We start from the raw sequence: 21,148 nt of genomic DNA on the forward strand, positions 1-21,148 counted from the left end.
GTTCTATCTCTTCTCCCCATCAGAAGGGGAGAAATAAGGCTCTCAGGTGAGAGAGAGTACTATTGCACTGCTTGGGGGCTTCCCTGAGGCATCTGATTGGCCACTGTGAGAACAGGATGCTAGCTAGATAGGCCCCTGGTCTGATCCAGCAGCACTGTGCTTAGCGTGCCAGATTTCGCGAAAGCTTTATTGATCATGGCGAGGTTCTTGTTTTAATAGGGCGCTAAGTAGTAGGCTTCCACTCGAGTGGTTAGTCAAGCTAATATTTGCTAATGAGGCCCAATGCACCTAAAGCATCCCACAGTATAGATCCAGCAATTAAGTTTTGTTATGAGTGCTTGGTTTTAACAGCACGCCTCCTTTGAAATCAAGTGGTTTGAACTTTAATAGAGAGAACGCTCCACTTCTCTCTCCCCAGCCCCACAACAAGTACGGTAGCCACGAAGCAAATGAGAAGCACATGGCCTTTTACCACGCCACTCAGTCGTAACCAAGAAAATCCCTGAAAACAGAGCTGCGTTAAAAATGCTTTTGCTTTTCCCTACTTGGCAAACTGAGGCAGGCACCCACCATCGATTTTGTGTTGCGTTGATTTCCAGATGAAGGAGAGCTGAGAGACGACGGGGCATCGTGCACCAACTGCTCTCTACCTAAGATGCTACAAACTGCATGCTTGGATTAGAGAATGGTGTTGATAATGCCAAGGTTGCAGGTTCGACCACCCATAAGGGACAGCTGCATGTTCTTGCATTGCAGGGGGCTGGGCGAGATGATCCATAGGGTCCCTTCCAACTCTATGATTTCATGTAAATATGTCATTCAAAACAGCACCAGTGGGACACCACTGGGAGAACTGCCAGTTGCCCAGGCAACAAGACCCCCACTCCTATTCTGCAACCCTGTTGCTGAAAATCAAAAGTGGGGAAAGGGCTGTTGTGCTCACAGGTCCTTCTTGCAAACAACCCTTAGGCATCCTATAGGCTACTGTGAGAAGAGGATGCTGAATTTTATGACCCTTTGGCCTGATCCAGCAGCCAGTCTTCAAGAGATAAACCTCATCACCTACATGTATAGAGCACAGATCCAACCCTAGCCAGTTTTCAGTCCTTGAAAACACCATTATTTTCTGGTTCACACTGTGAGTGAGTCACAGAATGAAAAGACATTGACCGAAGGGGTCACTGAGTGGCAAATCCGTGCCAACCCAATGTATATAATTTTCATACAGCCGAGTTTTAAAATAAGTGGCCCACAAGCTATAGATTGCAAAAGGGTCACAGAAACGTCCTCTGGAGGAAAGGTGTCTCGCGGCATCCTAAAGGCCAGCAGATTTATGGTACCCTATGGACTACAGCTGGGGTGGGGAGGCTCTTCCAGGCAGCTTTCCAGGGGCCACATGCCAGTGTTGCACAGGGCCGGAGGCAGAAGTGGGAGGAGCAATGAATACCTTTGTAACAGTGGCTGGCTCCTGCACATACCTGTCCCTTTCTTCCACCAAGGCAAACAACATTGCCAGAGTTCAAGGACACATTTCCCTTGGGATGGGAAGCAGGACCCGTGAGGGGCAAAGTCTGGGGAGCGCTCCAAAGGCCAGACCCAGACGCCTGGGGGCCAGAACATGAGACATAGATAGGCACATTAAAAGGCATAAATATCTTCTTCAGTAATTATACCCTCAATACACTAAGGGCTGTATTTAACTTTTACTCAGCGCAGACTCATTAAAATTAATGGGACTAAGTTAGTAACAGCCATTAATTTCAATGAGTCTACTCTGAGTAAAAGTGTGTTGACTCTTGTTATTGCCTCCCATCTTAAATGAAAGCATTATTTGCACCTTCAAAGGCTTAGCCTTTTATCAACCTTTTAGAGTCGTAGGGGTATTATTATTCCCATCTTTTAAACCCTTTACAAGGACAGAACAGGAATTCATTTCAGATGCACTTTGCTTACTAGTTTACATGAGTAAATGTCAAGGTTGAAACGCAATCTGCTTAGTAAAAGGCAAAAGATTTATTTATTGTATGTTATGTTCACATTTAATGAGGGTGGATTTCTGTATTGGGGGTGGGGGTTATGTTGTAAATAAAATTTCCAATAAAAAATTAAATTAAAAATAGAAACAACAACTTGATGACAGGTGGGCATGCTTGCTAGTAGTCACAGAATGCTGCCTGTCAGTTGGAAAACAAAAGCCGGGAACTATTGGGAAATGATTTATAATAAACTGGGGAAAATGTTCAAAATTACTTCCCCCCCAAAAAAAAACCAGAGTCATTTTTGTTGGGGATAATCTAGACTTAAATGCCCAGGTGTCACAAAAGGTTATTTATGTATGCAACAACTGTGGCCCATGTTTTGTTAGCCCAAAAATGGAAAGTTAGTGAAGTCCCAACTAAAGACTAAATTGAAAGAATATGCACAACTTGCAGATTTAACATATAGAATAAGAGAGCAAGAAGAACATACGTTTAAAGAAGAATGGAAAACATTTATTGAATATGTGGAAAATAACTGTATACAGCTGAAAACGCTGGCAGCATTAAGATAAATCCAACAGAGTAAATAATTTTTGATGGATGTAAAAGTGGGAAACTGATTTGAATGGTTATAGTAAAAAAATGCTGGGATGTATGATATGTAAAATGAACCAGGGAAAGAGAAGATGGGAAGTCATTGGATATTTTAAAGTTTGTAAAATGTTTATTTGAAATTGTAAAATGGAAAATCTAATAAAAATTATTATATATAAAAAAAGAAAAACCGAAAACTTGCAGCAGGCAAGACAGGAAGGAAACAAAACAGCATGTTGGACAGCAGCATGACTGGGTGGCTGGAGCCCTGAATACAAGTACTGTATGCCTATTAAGAGGTGAGAATACACTCTGGCATTTTGTCGCAGGTTCCCCTTGTAGCCTTCTAATTGCAGCTGCCACATTTTAAACAAGCAGCAGAAGGAAACCTGTACCGTAAAACCAATAGTGCAACTCGGGTTTTTAATGCAGCACAAACAAGGTTCTTAAAGAGGTACAATTTGGCAATCAAAGTGACAGTGCGAAATGAGGTCACATTCACCGCAAGGCCTGGCCCTGTCAGACACACTCAGACCGGTTCCAATCAGGTCAATTAAATGGGAACCCAATAGCTTCCTCTTTTTACAGGAGTCAACGCAAATTACCAGTTCATTCGTAGAAGAGCTTAAAATTGGGGTGGGTGTGTGAATAAATACTGCATCCATTTAAGTCCATATCCCTTGCCACAAAATATAGTTTCTAGTAAAATAGTTGGGGGAGGGGAGGACACCATGTCTGTGCTATAAAAGTGTAAAAGCACCAAAGAGGATATTGTGTAGACTTTTCCAGTTTAGAAAGGACAGAAACCTCCAGACTGATTTGCGAAAATAAAGGCTGTATGGTATAGCAGTTAGATTGTTGGTACAGGACTCAGGAGTAGGGAAGGATAGGACTCTCTGCTTCGTTCAGTTATCCTCTCTCTGTCTAACCTAACCTAAGAAAGCAAGAAGAATTTGAGATCGTTCACATTTTAACGAGAAACTTCCTAATTCGCACTTATTGAACCAATTCACGAAACACAGTCCTCCTTTGGAACTCACACTTCTCTGAATTTCACAATACACTTCTCCATACAAATATTTTCGTATGATTCTCACAAAACATTTTGCAAAGTAAATTGCCTACATCATGCAATTGCAACAATTACTAGGCAATCACCATGACTGTCTGCGATGCTTGTAATTACTCCATGCATTGGATACGGCCTCCATTAAAAAAAATCAATCATCATCAACGTTGGAGGGGTTTGGCAGAGAAATTCATCCCTTCCCCAAGTTTCTCAAACAGCAGCCAAGAAGATGCAAACATTAAGCGATCAGGCAGCAAGTCGTACCTTCAGCAAAAGCAGATGGCTGTGAGAAAGAACCTTTATTATTACTATTAAGAGGTCTGGATCAGGCACAGTTTGCCTCTGCCTCATTTAGTAAATTATACAGAAAGGCAATGCCAAGTCATCTGGAAACTCAAGCTCTGTCATTTTCTGCCTCCACTACTACTGCTGTTTGTTGCCATGGTAGGGATACAGGTCAGCTTCTAAGTATGAGCAATACCAGCCAAAACAAGCCCTTCGTGAACACTGGCCTACAGAACACTGCCCAAAAGTACCTCATGCTCCACCAAATGGATCCTGTCACAAAATGGCGGCTGAGCTGATCTCAAAATGAGGAGGCAGCGATGTCCACTGGCTTGGATGCCTTTAAAAGCAGATTGGACAAATTCATGGAGAATAAGGCTATCAATTGCTACTAGTTTTTTTTTATTATTTTTTATTATTATTTTTTTTTTTGCTAATTTTGCCATTGCAACCCAAAGCAACTTCCAACAATAAATAAATAACATACAGTGATACCTCGGGTTACAGACGCTTCAGGTTACAGACTCCGCTAACCCAGAAATAGTACTTCGGGTTAAAAACTTTGCTTCAGGATGAGAACAGAAATCGCACAGTGGCGACGCGGCGGCAGTGAGAGGCCTCATTAGCTAAAGTGGTACCTCAGGTTAAGAACAGTTTCAGGTTAAGAATGGACCTTCAGAACAAATTAAGTTCTTAACTCTGGGACTCCACCTCTCTATCTGGTAGCACATACTATGTCAGGAGTAGGGCAGGAGGAAATGACTTGACTGCAACAGCCTAGCAGGCCAAAGGAGGAGATCTGGCAGGCCAAATTTGCACATGGGCCAGAGGTTCCCCACTCCTGTGCTAAAGGAACAGGATACCTGCTCTCCATCCCAAAAGAAGCAATTTTACCTCCAAGGATATCCAAGGTAAACTCAGTGACAACCACTCAAGGAAAGCCAGACACTGATCAAACATCTTCAACAGAGGCTATGGGGAGCTGCTCTATTTCCTTAGATCCCTGGCTATTGCCCATAAAGCGCTTGTCCTAAAATTAATCTTACTGCTATTGCAGCTTGGCTCTACTAAAGAAACATCTCCCAAAGCTGCAGGGGGGGAAGAAACAAAACAAACTCAAGATCCGGGTAGGTCTCCTTCCAGTTTGGCTCCAGCGTTAGATGTGACACTTTAAGGCAGGAGTTTTTGCGTGTGTGTGAGTCAGATGCCAAGATATTGCAATCAAGGGTCGCTGCTTAGTTACAAAACAAGCCCGCAGGTGCCGAAACCGGATGAATTCCCTCTTCTCTGCACTAGTTGTGAAGTGACCTCAGCAAATGAGCTTGGCCTGAATTTCTTATTTCAGCTTTTCTGGAGTTGGAGAGAGAGATCAGCCTGCAAGACGAGTGGGGCTGATATGATTGAATGCTGCTTTTCTAGTGCTTGTGCTAGTGCTACTGGACAGCTTTTAAGAGCATTAGACAGCTGCTTGTCATGAGAGCTGTGTAGTCAGTTCACTATCAGAGGAACCACAAGTCAGGAGAGGGCTGTCTGCTCAAGGCCTGCTGGGGGCCTCTCAAATGCCTCTAATCAGCTCTGAAGAACAGGATGCTGGACTAGGTAATCCAGCTAGAAACTCCTTAAAGCACCGGATTTAGGGTGGTGTGGTCCATTCCCCAGCATAGGGTGACAAGCCAAGGGGCCATAAAATATTATTATTATTAATGTAAGCCACTGAGAACATCCGTTCAAAAAGCAATTGTCCTAAAATGAATTGTGATGAAAATAAGAAATATGGGAGGGGGCCACCAAATGTTGTCCTCATTCAAGGTGCCGTATTACCAAAGTCTGCCCCTGCTCCTTATGTTCTTTAAGCTGGTAAGAGGAAAGTCCTCATTCACATGTAAGGCCCCTGAGATGTTACGATGAAGGGAGGTATATAAATGTAATAAATAATAAGGCATACTACAGTTACAGACCAAAGAGGGGCTGTACTTTTGATTGTGCCAACCACATCAGAACCACATTTCCCCCCCCCCCCTCAAACAACCAGACATGGAGCTCAGCTGTCAATATCGGAAGAGCAATGTGTGAGCACCTCTGGGCATGAATAAGCACCATGTGATCAGGACACCGAGATGCACAAAGGGAATATGTGCATATAGTAGCGAAAGCAGCATATGAAATACATTGCTTGCAAAAAAATGTATACATGCGGCCAAAACTGCTTACAAAAGTGTGTTTATTAGGAGGAATTTGCACGGAAATGCTGGTGATTTTTCATGAGGATTTGTTGCCATTGTTGTTGCAGATTGCTGCAGAAATGTGGAGAAACAGAGAGAACTGAAATTGACAGGTCCTCCCACCCCTACCTGGAGAGTGTCTTGAGGGCCCGAAAGAAATGCCCAGAGGGCCACATTTGGCCCCCAACCATGGGGGTTTTCCGCTCCTGGAGCAGATTTGCCATTGGTCTGGTTAAGGAGTCTTCTTATACCCCCCCACCCAAAGTTTCCCCCAATGTTATTAGGTGACCTCTCACTTTCACATTGTTTAAGGCCAGGTTCAGGCTGCAAGCCATTGGGATTACATCGAATCATAGCATTGCAGAGTTGGCAGGGACACCCAAGAGCCATCTAGTCCAACCCCTTGCAATGCAGGAATCAAAGCATCTTTCAAGCAATAAACATATGCCTTGGTGAACTCAAAGGCATCTCAAAGGACAACAGCACCTAACAGCATCCCAAGGTAGACCACAGCATTTTGTTATTCTGCAAGGAGACAGAACAGTAAAAAGCTGGAGAGACAAATCAGCAGAAAACACATTAAGTTTCAGTTCATTCATTTAATGTTGATTGTCTTGTTTGGTTAAGGTCTTAAGTCACTGTTAAACCAGGTTGATCTTTTTTTATGTTTCAGAAAAGCAGAAAGACAAGAAGGATCCTTTTAATTATGAGAAAGAAGCAGCAATCATGTAATAAGGGTGCTTCTGTGGAACATTCACACTCTAAACAGGGGAGGTTTGGTTCCATTCCCCCCCGTTTTGGCTTTTAGCTAAACAAATAAAAGTGTTGCTCCTACTACCTAACAGGACGTGCTATTCCTTCATTTCCCAGCCCTGGTTACACATCATGTCACCACTGGGCTTCAGCCCAGAAAGCCCATTCAGCGTCTGCATTCAGCTGCACCTGAGTATGAGTCAGCACCAAGAGTCGAGAGGGGCAGAAAGCTCTTGACATTAGCAGTGCAACAAACTGCTATGAAACAACACGGCACTTCTACACAAGGGAAGGCTGATCTAACCATATGGATGTTGATCAATTTTCCATTTGGCCCGCTGATTCATCTCGAAATAATCATGCCAGCGCTAATTGCCATCCACTCCGTCTAACATCTTGACACAGACATAAAATCAGAACTGTTTCCTATTTAACATGGGCTGACTGAGAAGGGGACTGTTGCTTTTTTACTCTGTTCCCACCCACCCACCCTGCCACCATGGCTCAAAACTAACTCGTTCATTGGCCCCAATATGAAAAAGTCGCTCGGGACAATCTGATTGTGCTGTGCTTCTCAGCAAGATCCAGGGATTCAAAAAGATGTGGGGAACCTCTGGTCCTCCAGGTGTTCCCGAACTACAACTCCCATCAGCCCTGGGAAAGCATGAGCAACGGGCAGGGATGATGGGAGCTGTAGTCAGCATCATCTAAATGTTCAAACTCTGCCCAAGAAAATAAGAGGTCCAAGCAGAAATAGGCACAGTGGTGCACACCCAAACAGCATGGCCAATGATAAGGGAAGAGATGGGAACTGTATTCCACAACACCTGGAGGGTACCATATTGCCTAGCTCTGGGGCCACAAACCAAGAAAGCAAACCTTAATAAAAACAACAGCAACAACAAAAAAAAAAACAATAACCACAACCCAAATCCTTAAAATTAAACCTGAAGTTGGTTTGGAAAGCAAAAACTGCCAGTTGCTAAAATCCAAGTGTGGGGAACATTTGGCCCTTGGAATGTTGCTGAACTACAACTCCCATCATCCCCAACCATTGGTCATGCTTGCTGCAACTGATGGGAATTATAGTTCAGCCACACACAGAGGGCTAAAGGTTCCCCACACCTGCTATAATCAATCTCACAATCTAAAAACAATGGCATTGGAAGATGCAGTCTGTTCATTGATGACAGCTGCACATTGCATACCGGTGGCAAATGTACCCCCTGCAAAAAATTACCTGGATGCAGCTGGGCCCCAGTGAATACACCAGATATGGGGCAGCCGTGGCCCTCCAGATGTTCCTTGACTCCAGCTCCCATCATCCCTGAGCATTGACCAGGTACAGAACATACACACACACACACACAAACTTGGTCATGATGACTAGCTGGAGCCTTCATTGAGTCAGATACAGAAATATGTTTATTAGAGGTGAGAGAATTATGCCTTAGAATAGCCTCCCACTAATCTAGTGCTCTTCAGATGGTTTGAACTATGGCTCCCAACCCCAATGGGATTTGGGGTCCAAAACATCTGGAGGGCACGAGATCGGGGTGCAGTGGGATGGGGAGGCAGGCTTAGAAAAAAAGTTGTAGATCCATTTCATTCCATGTTGTTTGGACAGAAGTTGAGTTGTTGCTTTTGTTTTGGGCAAACACTTAATCAGCAGCCAGGGATGGGATCTTGCACACAAATGGAAATTCTCTGCTGCAGCTATTGTCATTCCAAGACCTTAAAGCTATGAAAAAGAAATTGGGTGGGTGGGGAGGGAGGGAGGGAGGGAGAGGGAGAGGGAAAGAGTGAGAAATAAGGAGTGTGTTGGGCGGAGTTTTAAACCCCAGTTTCCAAGGAAGGAAGCAATGGCAGCATATTGAAGAGGCAAAGCTTCTGCTAGCTCAAACTCAGAGGCAATGTTCCACTGTACCCAATATGAATAATAATAATCCTGCACACAGGAAAGTAGCATGTCATGGAGAATACAAGACTTGAATGTAATCACTTTCTAACTTTAAGAACAGGTTCTGTTCTTAAGAACAGAACAGAAATTCGCTCACTTTCCTCTCCCCTCTAGCTCCCATTTTCCTTTCGTGTCAAACTTTGTGAGATCACTTCCCCTTTGTGCCCTGACAGGAAGAGGGCATGGCTATATATGGTCCTCGCTGCTAATGGTGGACCTATATTTGGGGGGCCCTGAAGCTTGAACTGTTATGGGGGGGAGCCCATCACAACCAGCAACAAGGTCTGAATAACCACTTTTGTATCTGCTTCAGTACTTTTGTGAACTCATGGTTATTCCTCTAGGGTCTTGACCTCTGCTAATAAGGGGGGCGGGGGTAGGATACATTTGCCACAGCCAACTTACCACAATGTTCCACATTTACAACATCTGTGCCGCTGATTCGCAAACTTTGGAATTGCTGAAATATACACAGCAAAAAAATCAACCCATTTGAGTCATGCGACTCAAATTGGGTCTACTAGACCCCCAAAATTTAAGTAATGTGGACTAAAGTCATTAGTTTCATAGTAGATTCGCCCCTGCTCCCTGCCTGGGTAGACTCTCTTTCTGCTTTTTTTCCACCATATCTGCAACATGACAACATCTGCATCTCATAAGCATGTGCTCTGTCGCTGAGTTGTGAGGCACTCAGGAAACAACAACTCTGCTCCATCATTTGTGTGACAGCCACTCAGATATCTGAAGGTGGCAATCATATTGCCTCTTGCCTCTTCTCCTGCCTGAGCATCCCCGGCTCCTGGGAAGAGGCCATCTCTGAGATACATCTACTGTACCACCTACCACTGCTGTATCTGTACCAGATCTGCACACAGTCTTCATCTTCCGGTTTAGAGTGGATCCCGTCATCTGGTTGATTGCCATCCCAGTAGTTATAGTCATATGAGGAGCCATCTGTCCATTCAAAATTGCTTTCCTACCAAATACATCACCAGGGAGTTAGTGCTAGGGAAACAGACAGGAAATGGCACATATTCAATCTTTGCTGTTAACCAGCATAGATGGAAGCATTTGGAGCAAGGGATGGAGAAGAAATGCCATTCAGTTTACATTTCAAGGCGAACCTAGCTAACTCACGCTTTCCAAAGCGATACACAAGCCAACCGCGGTCATTTTTTCAAAACTTCTCTGAATTTTGACAATGCAGTTCTCAAGCGAAGTTGTGGGTACAAAAACGCACGTACAGTGGCAAAGTGTGCATAAACGTGCATGTATTGGTGGAAAAACTGCATTATATTAGGAGAAAATGCTTTGCAAAAAAATGGTCAAAAATCACATACAAATGTATGTATTAGGAGAAACCCACATTCCATTGCTGGTGAATTTTCATGAGGATTTTTTTAAAAACAAGCAGGTGTGGAAATGTGTAGAACTGAATTTAAGGCTGGAAAATGGAGAAACGGAGAAAAATCAAAATGAGCAGATTCACCTCTTCTTGGTTTTGAGATACCATTTCAGCTGTCATTACAGCTGCTCAGCAAACCTGCACAATTGGTTTTGAAAAGCAAATGCCTTGCCCAAGAAGGCAACTTTGTCAGTGTGTGTGGTACATATTTGTTGACTGAATAAATGACTGTTGTTTCATTTCGAGACCAGCATCTGTATCAATTACAGGTGGGACTTCCGTCATGGGGCTTCTGTATTATCAAAAACCCAGAAACGAGATGGCAAACTGATTTGCGGGCATGAGTCATCTTCGTGTACTTTTTAATGTACTGAAATCAGTTGGTTGGATCCAGGCTAAATTGGCTGAAGATAAATTCAATTAAATCAATGGGGCGTGGTTGTGATTTTAACTTAATTTGCATTAAATCCAATAGGTTTAACCAACCTATTCGCCTAATATACCGTATTGGCCCAAATATAAGCCGCACCCACATCTTTAAAACTGGGGGGGGGGGGGAGGAAAAAAAAGAAAAAATACCCGAATATAAGCCACTACATTCCTCGCTGTTCCTGGCTGCAAACAGGCCTGATTTTATGTGCCTGATGAGAGGTGCAGCATCTGGTACAGTTAGGTTCTTACCTGTCTTAGATCATTAAGTCCCATCCAAACATCCGTCGGTATTCCAGGCACTCGACTGTTTACCAGGTCGTAGACGAATACATTCTCTTCCCAGCTGCCAATAGTCGTATGTAATTAGGAATGCAAAGATCTGTTAATACTTATTTCTTTCTTTCATTGCATTTACACCCCCACCTTTCCTGCAAGGAGCTCAAGGTGGCGGATATGGCTCTCCCTCTCCTCATTTAATCCCCACAGCAACACTGCAAGGTAGGTTAGGCTGAGAGGCAGTGACTAGCCCCCAAGGTCACCCCAAGGTGAGTGCAGATTCAAACCCTTACTTCCCCAGGTCCTAGTCCAACGCTTTAACCACTATGCTGTGCTAGCTCTTTCTTTTTAGTTCTCTATGCTTCTCATTTTTCTAACCTCAAATTTCAGCACTCTGCCTTTTGCAGCAATGTGCAATTTCAAATTCCTCTCAAAAGTCTTCAGCATTTTAGTGCAACAATCTCCTAATAAACAACTTTTTATGCACTGTTTTGACTCATGCACGCCACTTCTGCAAGACTTTTCTCCTAATATGATGCGTCTTTGTAGGTTATTTTCACTAAGATATTCATCTTAAGCACATGTTGACCTGACATGTGCATTTCTGTAAACACGGGTTGGTTGGAGAACAGCATCGCAAAAACCATGACGGACTTGGGCTAACCAGGGTAAATAGCGATATTGCTGCCAGGTAATCAATGAATCATATAGTTAGGAGGGGGACCTCAAGGTTCATGTAGTCCCACCCTCAGTTGATGCAGGAAGTCAGGACTACATTCTATGCTTAAAGGTAAAGGGACCCCTGACCATTAGGTCCAGTCGTGACCGACTCTGGGGTTGCGGTGCTCATCTCAATTTACTGGCCAAGGGAGCCAGCGTACAGCTTCCGGGTCATGTGGCCAGCATGACTAAGCTGCTTCTGGCGAACCAGAGCAGCGCATGGAAATACCGTTTACCTTCCCGCTGGAGCAGTACCTATTTATCTACTTGCACTTTTATGTGCTTTGGAACTGCTAGGTTGGCAGGAGCAGGGACTGAGCAACGGGAGCTCACCCCATCACAGGGATTCGAACTGCCAACCTACTGATCGGCAAGCCCTAGGCTCAGTGGTTTAGACCACAGCGCCATCCGCGTCCCCATTCTATGCTTAAAAACCTCTAAAAATCCACCAACTTCCAGTGCAGCCTGTCCCACTGTCAAACAGCTCATACCATCAGGAAGTACTTCCTAAGGTTAATCTAAATCCTTTCCCTTGCCATTTGAAGCTACTGGAGCAACAGGAAAACAAATTTGTTCTGCCTATACAACAGTCCTCTGGATATCTGAGGATAGTATAGTCTCACCTTTCAATTGTTTCTTTTCCAAACGAACCATCTCCAACTCCTTCAACCTTTCCCTCACAGGACTTGGTCCCTAAACCGCTCGCCATTTTTGTCTCCATCCTCTGAACACATCCCAAGTGTTCCACAGCAACAAGGCACCAGCGAAGGATGATGCATTAGGGCAAATGGGGCAACGTTATTGCGTGATTCTTACCTGTGAATGGAAGCTAATTTGGCTGATTTTAGGCCGATGGAGAACTCTGCGCAATACAAGTCAGCCTCCGCCCATGTTTTATTGATTGGAAAGTATCTATAGCAAAAGCCTTCATATTCAGTCCAAAAGAGAGGGCAAGAGTAAGAGAGAATTGGCTCTGGCAAAGCTAGAGAGAGAGAGGAAGGAAATAGGTTAGAGAGGCACATATCTCAATACACTTCCACTTGTCAGATTCACTTGCTATCAGTCCTGGGAGCCCAGAAGATTACAAAGGTCAGGAAAGCCACCTCTGTCTCAACAACAGTTGTCAAAAGAGACGAGCAACAGCTGTCATTTCCATGCATCTTGACACCATTGGCTGCAGGCAATGCAGAGCTGGGAGGGGGAAGTGCTCAGGAGAGGCATGTGGAACGAAGCCCACAAAAGAGGAGATTAGATAAAACCCACCATGCTGGATAAACAGCCTTGTCCTCCTATCCCCTCTAGCAAATACCACTTCAGCAGGCGACGTCATGTCTCTTAACGTGGGAAAGAAGGACCAGAATTGTGTCCCCCACCCATCCCAATGTCCCTGACTCATTGCCAGTTTGCTACCAAGCTAGGCTCCTGTTCTTGCGCTAATTCACAAAGATCTAGCCCACCTTGGTAGCTCAGTTGGTAGAGAGCATGAGACTCTTAAATCTCAGGGTCGTGGGTTTGAGCCCCAAGTTGGGCAAAAGATTCCTGCATTGCAGGGGGTTGGACTAGATGACTCTTATGTTCCCTTCCAATTCTATGGTTTTATAAACGGGGATCCAAAGCACCTAAGGAATTCTTGATTCCTTATGTTCTACCTTGATAATTGAGAGTTTCATCTAGCCCCTGAGGTTCGGTCAGCCTTTAACTAAAGACCAAGTTTTTAGTGTGGCAGGACCTGCCCTGTGGAACTCCCTGCCACTACAGATTCAGCACAAATCATCCCTGCCTTCTTTCAGCCATCTCAAAAAAAGCTGTGCTATTCAGACAGGTCTTTCCAATGTGAATTTCTTTTTATTGCCTGCTGTTTATTGATGTTTGTTATTTATCTTTCGGTGAGTTTGTATACTGCCTGGCTGTATCTTTTTTTTAAAAAAATGAAAGTGTGGTCTATAAATATTTCAGTCAGTGAATCAATCAATGAATGACACCACTAAAAGCAGGGAGGGTATGTTTCTGGAGTGTGGCGAAGACATGAGACAGAAAGTTCATTCTCAGTATTAAATATCAAGGGCAGATTGGGGATACTTTTGGTCCTCCAGATCTGGCCAAACTACAACTCCCATCAGCTCAGCAAGCACAGCCAATGGCCAGGGATGATGGGAGTTGTAGTTCAGCCAAAGGTTCTGCACACCTTACTGGAAGGATGAGTCAGGCCCCAGTCGAAGCTTTCAAGCTGGTTTTCCCCCTCCAAATTCCTCTTCAGAAAACAGACCATCGTCTGATGGAAAATGAAGCTGTCTGAACCATTCAGCTTGTTGAAATTCTGTACCACTTGCCCCAGTAGGTAACATTAATTTGATTAGCTCCAGTGCACCAGAGGTGCCTGAAAGAATTTTAAGGTTAAATGTGCAAGAGGAGAGAAGGCGAAGCAGGTCAACCCCCTAATTAGCACCTTTCCTGTTCAGTTGCCAATGGCTGCGTTGGCCCAGTCTTTGAACGATCGGCCAGTAAGCTTTCAACTCCCAGGGCTGAGGTAAATCAAGGATGTCATATTCGCCTCAGGGTTTCTTTGCTAGCTGTACTTTTAAAAGGAGAAAATAATATAATATGCTAGTCAGAGGCACCAGCTTGCAAGGGTGATTGGGGAGGGGGGCAGGCGCCACACGTGTGATCTTGCGATGTCCCAACGTCATGCGTGTGACGTCAGGAGGAGCCAGGGGTGGAGCCAAACATGGCGGACACACGGCTCAATGGCCAGCAGCTCCTCCTCCGCCTCTTCTTGGTGCCGCCACTGGCAGGAGGCTGCTTCAACCCTTCTGCCCCTCTGTGGCAGGAGGAGGAAGGGCACTCAGCTCCACGCTTATGGGACATCGGGGGGCAGCCCCTACCCCAAAAATATGGGGGGCCCTAAAGGGTTTGGCAACTAGGAACCAGTGCTCCTGATGCAAGTTAAAAGGTCTGCAAAATTTGATGGGTTAAGGTAGTCACATGTCACATGAAGAAACAGGACAAATAGGTACTGATGGAAATAAAGAAGTAGCAATGATATCTATTATTTGTTTATTTATGTGCTGGGCATGTGGGCTCTGGGAGTATGGGGATTTTCTTTCTCTCTCTCTCTGCCTTCCTGGTAGCTTTGGGGCGCCTCCAATGGTTGTCACATAGAGGAGGGAGAAAGGTTGTTTTCTGCTGCTCCAGAGAAGCGGACACGGAGCAATGGATCCAAACTACAAGAAAGAAGATTCCACCTAAACATTAGGAAGAACTTCCTGACAGTAAGATCTGTTTGACAGTGGAATTTGCTGCCAAGGAGTGTGGTGGAGTCTCCTTCTTTGGAGGTCTTTAAGCAGAGGCTTGACAACCATATGTCAGGAGTGCTCTGATGGTGTTTCCTGCTTGGCAGGGGGTTGGACTCGATGGCCCTTGTGGTCTCTTCCAACTCTATGATTCTATGATTCTATTCTATGATTCTATGATTCTATGGTTTGGGTATATGCTATTTTTATGTATACGCAGGACCCTTAGAACCAAACCCCCGCATTAGATGAGATCATACGGTATTTCAGTGAAGCTCAGATGTACTCACTTTCTCTAGAATATGTTCCACCAACTTCAGTGGCTGAACTGTGCCAACACCGAAAGAAAGTGAAATTAATTCCTTCCATCTTTGGTCACATGGCATCAAGAGATAGGGGAGAAATTCGATTCTGGCCTCATTTGAAGCCAGAGCTATTCAATCTACAACTTATAAAATTTCATGAGAACAGAAACACAGCTATCCTTTGAAATTTGCCCTTATCCAATTTTGCAATGCAGATCGCCAATTGAAGAATGTTTACAAAAATGCAAAAATTGAGAAATTGTTTGAAAAATGGTTATTAGGAGAAATTTGAAATAAAATCCTGATTAATTTTCAGGATGTTTTTTTAATTGCAAATTTCTGCAAATGTTAGAATAGGAAAAATGAGAAACTGAAAGCCAAAATGAGCAGATCCTTCAATCCCTAAATCCATCCAAAGTAAGGTTAGTTATATTGCAGTGGAGCTCAGACACTTCTCACCTTTTTCTACTTTACACCCCAGCAGTTGAATCCATAATAAGTTAGTTGTGTTTAATTCCCATTCATTTCAGTGAAAATTACCGTATTTTTCACTCTATAACACGCACCAGACCATAACACGCACATAGTTTTTAGAGGAGGAAAACAAGAAAAAAAATATTCTAAACGAAACAGTGGATGTATTATTTTTGTGGTTCATGCTGTGGCCACAGACATGTGATCTGATAGTGAGTTTGGAGTAGCCCAATGCAAAAATCCTGAGGATCCATGTGGATCCATGCTTTGTAACCACGTTTTAAGTGGGGAGGGAAGGAAAAGCACTCAAGGGACAAGGAGCACGCATGGGGTGTGTGGAGAAGGATGCTGCTAATAATGCTATTTAGCGAGCTGAGTGGGGAGGAGAGAGGGACAGAGAGCCTGCTTGCTTTAAAGGAGCCAATCGGACAGCTCTCCTCTCCCACTTTGCTCCTTTAAAGCAAGCAGGCTCTCTGTCCCTCTCTCCTCCCCACTCAGCGGCTCTTCTCCCGCTTTGCTGTTTCAAAGCGAGCCACGGAGGAGGGAAGGAAGGGGAACCATGGATCCTCTGCTCACAACTGCAGCAGATCCCCCCGCCATCCGTAGGCATTCGCTCCATAACACGCACAGACATCTCCCCTTACTTTCTAGGAGGAAAAAAGTGAGTGTTATGGTGCAAAAAATACGGCAAGTTAATATCATGACTGCCATCCCTTTGATTTAATTGGGTTTAAGTTCAACTATTTTAGCCTGAATCCAACCCATTAATTTGAGTAAGTTTTTAAAAAAACAACCAAGTACACTATAATCCCTAGTGCCCATAAATCATTTTATCATCTCATTTCTTGGCATTTCAATAACACAGAAGTTCCACAACAACTTAATTATGCAATCAAATAAATCCACATAATTTGTACAAATAGTGGTCTGGAAATGAAATGACAGTGAGTAAGTATACCACAAACTCTCAAACAGTTTAGCTGAGCCATAATGACGGCTGAGATGCTATCTGAACATTAGGGATGAATGAATCTGTCAATTTCTATTTATTGCTGTTTGTCATGTTTCCAATCTTCATTTCAGTTCTTTACACGTCTACATCAGTTTTTTTTTCATTTTAAAAAATCCTCATGAAAATCAATCAGCATTTTTGTGTGAATTTCTCCTAATATACACATTTTTGTATGCATTTATGACCAATATTATTTTGTAAAGTGATTTCCTCTAATAGAATGCCTCTTAAGGTATATTAATTATGCATATATATATATATATATATATATATATATATATAGGCATTTTCATGCACACATTAACCTGGTATATGTATTTTTTGACACATTACTTGACTGGAGAACTGCATTGCAAAATTCAGAGAAGTATGAATTTCAAAAGCTAGCTGAGTTTCAGTTTACATACTGTTTTGAAAAGTACATAGGTTTGCTTTTAAACGGAATGAATTTTCTTCCCTATTCCTACTGAACACAGGCTGCCACCAAAACTGGATTCAGCGATAAAGTTGGAGCAAATTGTCAATTTCGTCGATAACTTTCAATGTTGCCTTTTCATCAAAGCCTTTTGATTCCTGATAAGCCACCCATAACTCCCAACTTTTCTGACTTAATTACAAAAAACAAAGATCATCTATCAAAGAATGGCATGAGAGAATATGGGACCATGTTTCAACAGCAAACTAACTCACTTTATTAGTTTCAGAGAGCAAAACCTAAGAGAAAATAACTTTAAGTAACGACGGATTAATTTCAGTGATCAATATAGGAGATACGGGCTGCTACCAAACATATATAGTGGGCTTACAGTGTTCTGATACACTTATGTTAGTTTGGGTCAATAGCTGCTGTGCTACACAGGAAATTTTGACTGGATGTATGCAAATTCATAGGAGTCACTGAACATTCTACCCTTCTGCGTATCTTTTATTTTCTAAAGTTTATGCAATTTGTGATATAAATGGAATCTATCTATCTATAGCTCTATTTAGAGGATTTTCTCAAAGGGGGAGGGAGACAAAAACCAAGAAGTGATATTTAGGACCCAAGATTAAACCTCAACCTGATTAAAACCCCAAGCAAAATTACCTTGGCTTCAGGTGTCCCAGTTTTGAGTATTTGATCGTCGGAGATGGGTACTCACCTTGACTGATTTTAATATTGGTGTGTGGGAAAGCCTGGATGGCGAGCACCACGCCAGAGAAAGTAGCGCAGAAATTCCACCTCGATATCATAGCTGGTCGAGAGCAAGTCTCCTCTACGAAGCTGCAAAGAACTGGCTGCTCCGTGTTTTTCCTCCCTTTGTAGTGCTACTGAAGTCACTGGAGCAGCTGCAAAGAGGCTTTGTAGACAACTCCCTCCCTTGTAAGGGCAAACTTTCAACAAGATTTGCACAGGATGCTGGCCGAACGCCTCACGGCCTAACCTCCCACACCACTGGCCACTCTTTCTCACTCCTCCAGATGACCTGATTATTGAGCATCATCTGCTCATGCAAAGCTTGTGCGGCGTTTGGACTATAAGTAGTCTTTATTTCACATCCGTCTCTGGGTAGTTCTGTGACAATGAGCCTGCATCAAATCACCCTCCATTTGCTTGTAAGGTCCTTATGCATCTTCCCATTAGTCATCCACGAGAAGTCCGATTATTTCTGTTGCGCAAGGGCAACAGAGCACCTCAAAGGTGCGGATTCTGTATGCGCTTGAACCCCTTCCTTAACACACTGCCACACAACAACCCAGAGTGTCCCAGACAAAACCAAGTTGAGGTTAAAATGGAATAACTTGCCCTCGTCACCCAGCAGTAGAAATGACCTAACAACCCCTTAAGATGATTGCTATGTGACTTAGAGGTAAATCCCAAAGGCGATTCGCAGTTCCAAAAAGCAATGTGCTGGATTTTACAACATAAAGCCACTTCAAGCTTTCTTTTAAAAGCTTTCCATCTTGGTGCTTTTAAAAAAAATACTTGCCAGGACTGTCAAAGGCGGAGGCAGCTCCAAGTCTCAGAACTGCTAGGTCTATGAAGGAACACAGCACAGTGAAAGATATGTGGCAATATACTACATTTTTAAAAAGACCAGTAAGGGGTGTTCCTACAAATCGCCCAATGCACTCAATTTAACATGTCAGGTGGTAGTTGGGGATGAATCCTGTCTATACTTCTCCCATGTTGATGCACACACTGAGAGATGGCATTTCTTCAAAGGTTCCCCCCCCCCGAGGAAATTTATGAGATTTCTTTTTCCTTTTCTCAGCCCCCAAGGTGTGTGTGTGTGTGTGTGTGTGTAGAGGGGATTGCTCTGCACAGTGTTTTCTCCACTACATTGGGTGGGGGCCGCCATTCCTCTCCCCCCTTCTGAACACACACACACACACACACACACACACACACACACTGTCATGGGGCAATGCGGAAACATTGAGGAGGAAACAAAATGGCAGCCAGGTGGCTGACAGAGTTGCTCCTACTACCCAAGAACCAGTGGGGTGTTAGTGGTTAGTACTGGACTAGGACCTGAGAGACCAGGGTTCAAATCCTCACTCAGCCATGAAACTTGGTGGGTGACCTTGGAGGTCAGTCGCTGCCTCTCAGCCTAACCTGCCTCACAGGGTTGTTGTGGTGCTAAACATACATTAGAACATCTTTCCTACTGAAACTTCGAACTGCGGCTGTGTCTAGTGGCAACTCATGTGACCCCACCCCACTCCCCAACTGCCAGTCCATATGGGCCCACTCAATCTGCAGAACTGGCAGTTATACAAGTGCCACATAATGTGTGTCTTCCACACTTGTGAGAAATCAATATTTTTGTGTGGCAGCATGTATTCTCTGAAACTCCCCTCCCCACTGATATTACACAGCCTCCCCTAAAAATGCCTCTGCTGTGATATTTTCGATGTCAGCTAAACCATTTTCAGGGGAGGCCGAGCCTATCCACACATATATTTTTGGTATCATTATTTTATTTGGCCATCTGTCAGGGATTCTTTAGCAGTGATTCTGGCATTGCAGGGGGGTTGGATTAGAGGACATCTGAGTTGCTCCAAACTCTAAAGTTCTATGCTTGTTGATTTTATCTATATTTAAAATTATAATGTAAGGTCCTGGAGTGGGTTACAAGTTCTTTATTCCAATATAGATACAAACACTGAACAAAACTGAAGTACTGTGTAACTTTATTATGTCTACTGTTTTTAAGGTTTGTTTTATTGCTATTTTTTAAATATTTTATAACATTTTATATAAACCACTTTTTTAAAAATTGTGTGGTATCTAAATAGTGAATAATTTCACACACACACACAAATACTAAAACTCCCTGAATGTAGAAAATTAGCACATCAGGGAGAAGGCTAAGTTAGAACACTTGTCCCTGACATTGCTAGTTTTCTATATACATGCATGACTGCATGGATTTGCTATATTTATTTATACCCTGAATATCGAAAACAAGCACATCAGGAAGTAGACCAGGCCAGGACCCTTCTTCTTGGCATGCTGGTCTTTTTTATTTGGGAAGTGAGTGATCAGTTGATTACCCCTGCTACTGCTCCCCTAATATAGAAAGCTAGCCTGTCAAGAAGACAGTCAGGTTAGGGCCCTTCTCCTTGATACACTAGCTTTCTCTGTGCAGGGATTTATTCATTCTCTCTTCTTTAAAAAAAAAGGGGGGTAAGCAGGAATGTTCTATCCCACACCTGCCACCTGAAGCATTGCAGCTCAGACATAGGTCGGCCATCTCAGTAAGAACAAGGCCACAGATGAACATGAAACAAAAGACTTTGGATTAAGATTGTTTTGGCTGGGAGGCGCTGTGGATTTTTCTATGGTTGATGGATCCCAGCATGAGTCTATTGCCAAGGACAAGAAGGAATTTACAGCTCCCCCAGGCCAGTAATCCTCAGGCTTCCAAGTGGAATGAAAAGGAGAAGAACAAGCTCATGCAATGCCACAGACCTTTAAACGCAGAAATGTTCTCCCCACTGCATGGGTGCGCAGATGCTGCGCGAGGACCGCCAAGCAGCGGCCAGAAAAAAACGTGAACGTGCTCCCATCCCTGCACCACCTCGTATACTCTCACAGTTCTGGTTTGGGTGAAGGAACACAGTCTCTCTGTAGCAAGCTTTGTCCCCAAACAGCCCATCTTTATAACAACATCCTTAGAAGACGTGTGTGATGCACAGGGGGCCAGTGGTTATTAAAAGGGGATTACAGGGGTGACTGAGACTGACAGGTGAATCAAGGCTCTTTGACTCTGCAACAAGTACAGGACCAAGACTGCCTCGTACCTTGAGGCCCTTTTTTAAACCTTAACCAGGGGCGGTTAACTACAAGATCGCCTCACCGCACATGTGCGCTCACTCGACCGCT

At 43.7% G+C, this 21,148-nt stretch overlaps 1 protein-coding gene across 1 annotated transcript; it reads right to left on the reverse strand.

Annotated features, from left to right (window-relative positions):
- Positions 1 to 6,133: 6,133 nt before the first annotated feature.
- Positions 6,134 to 19,032, reverse strand: CLEC19A (C-type lectin domain containing 19A). The gene is made up of 5 exons (XM_083585432.1): positions 17,919 to 19,032; positions 12,512 to 12,677; positions 10,949 to 11,042; positions 9,706 to 9,838; positions 6,134 to 8,643 (listed from the first exon to the last, which is right to left on the reverse strand). The coding sequence occupies exons 1-5, from the start codon at positions 18,007 to 18,009 to the stop codon at positions 8,564 to 8,566; spliced, it is 564 nt and encodes a 187-aa protein (XP_083441558.1). The 5' UTR covers positions 18,010 to 19,032; the 3' UTR covers positions 6,134 to 8,563.
- Positions 19,033 to 21,148: the final 2,116 nt, after the last annotated feature.

The sequence above is a fragment of the Podarcis filfolensis genome, assembly GCF_964270895.1.
Source record: "Podarcis filfolensis genome assembly, chromosome: 14".
In the NCBI taxonomy this organism is placed as follows: domain Eukaryota; kingdom Metazoa; phylum Chordata; class Lepidosauria; order Squamata; family Lacertidae; genus Podarcis; species Podarcis filfolensis.

Excerpts from the sequence above, each read along its gene's own strand:
- CLEC19A (XM_083585432.1), bottom strand. The coding sequence starts at position 18,009 with ATGATATCGAGGTGGAATTTCTGCGCTACTTTCTCTGGCGTGGTGCTC. Across the intron at positions 12,678-17,918 it reads CAATATTAAAATCAGTCAAG|CTTTGCCAGAGCCAATTCTC; the intron begins GTGAGTACCCAT and ends CTCTCTCTCTAG. Across the intron at positions 9,839-10,948 it reads GACTTAATGATCTAAGACAG|GAAAGCAATTTTGAATGGAC; the intron begins GTAAGAACCTAA and ends TGTATTTGGTAG.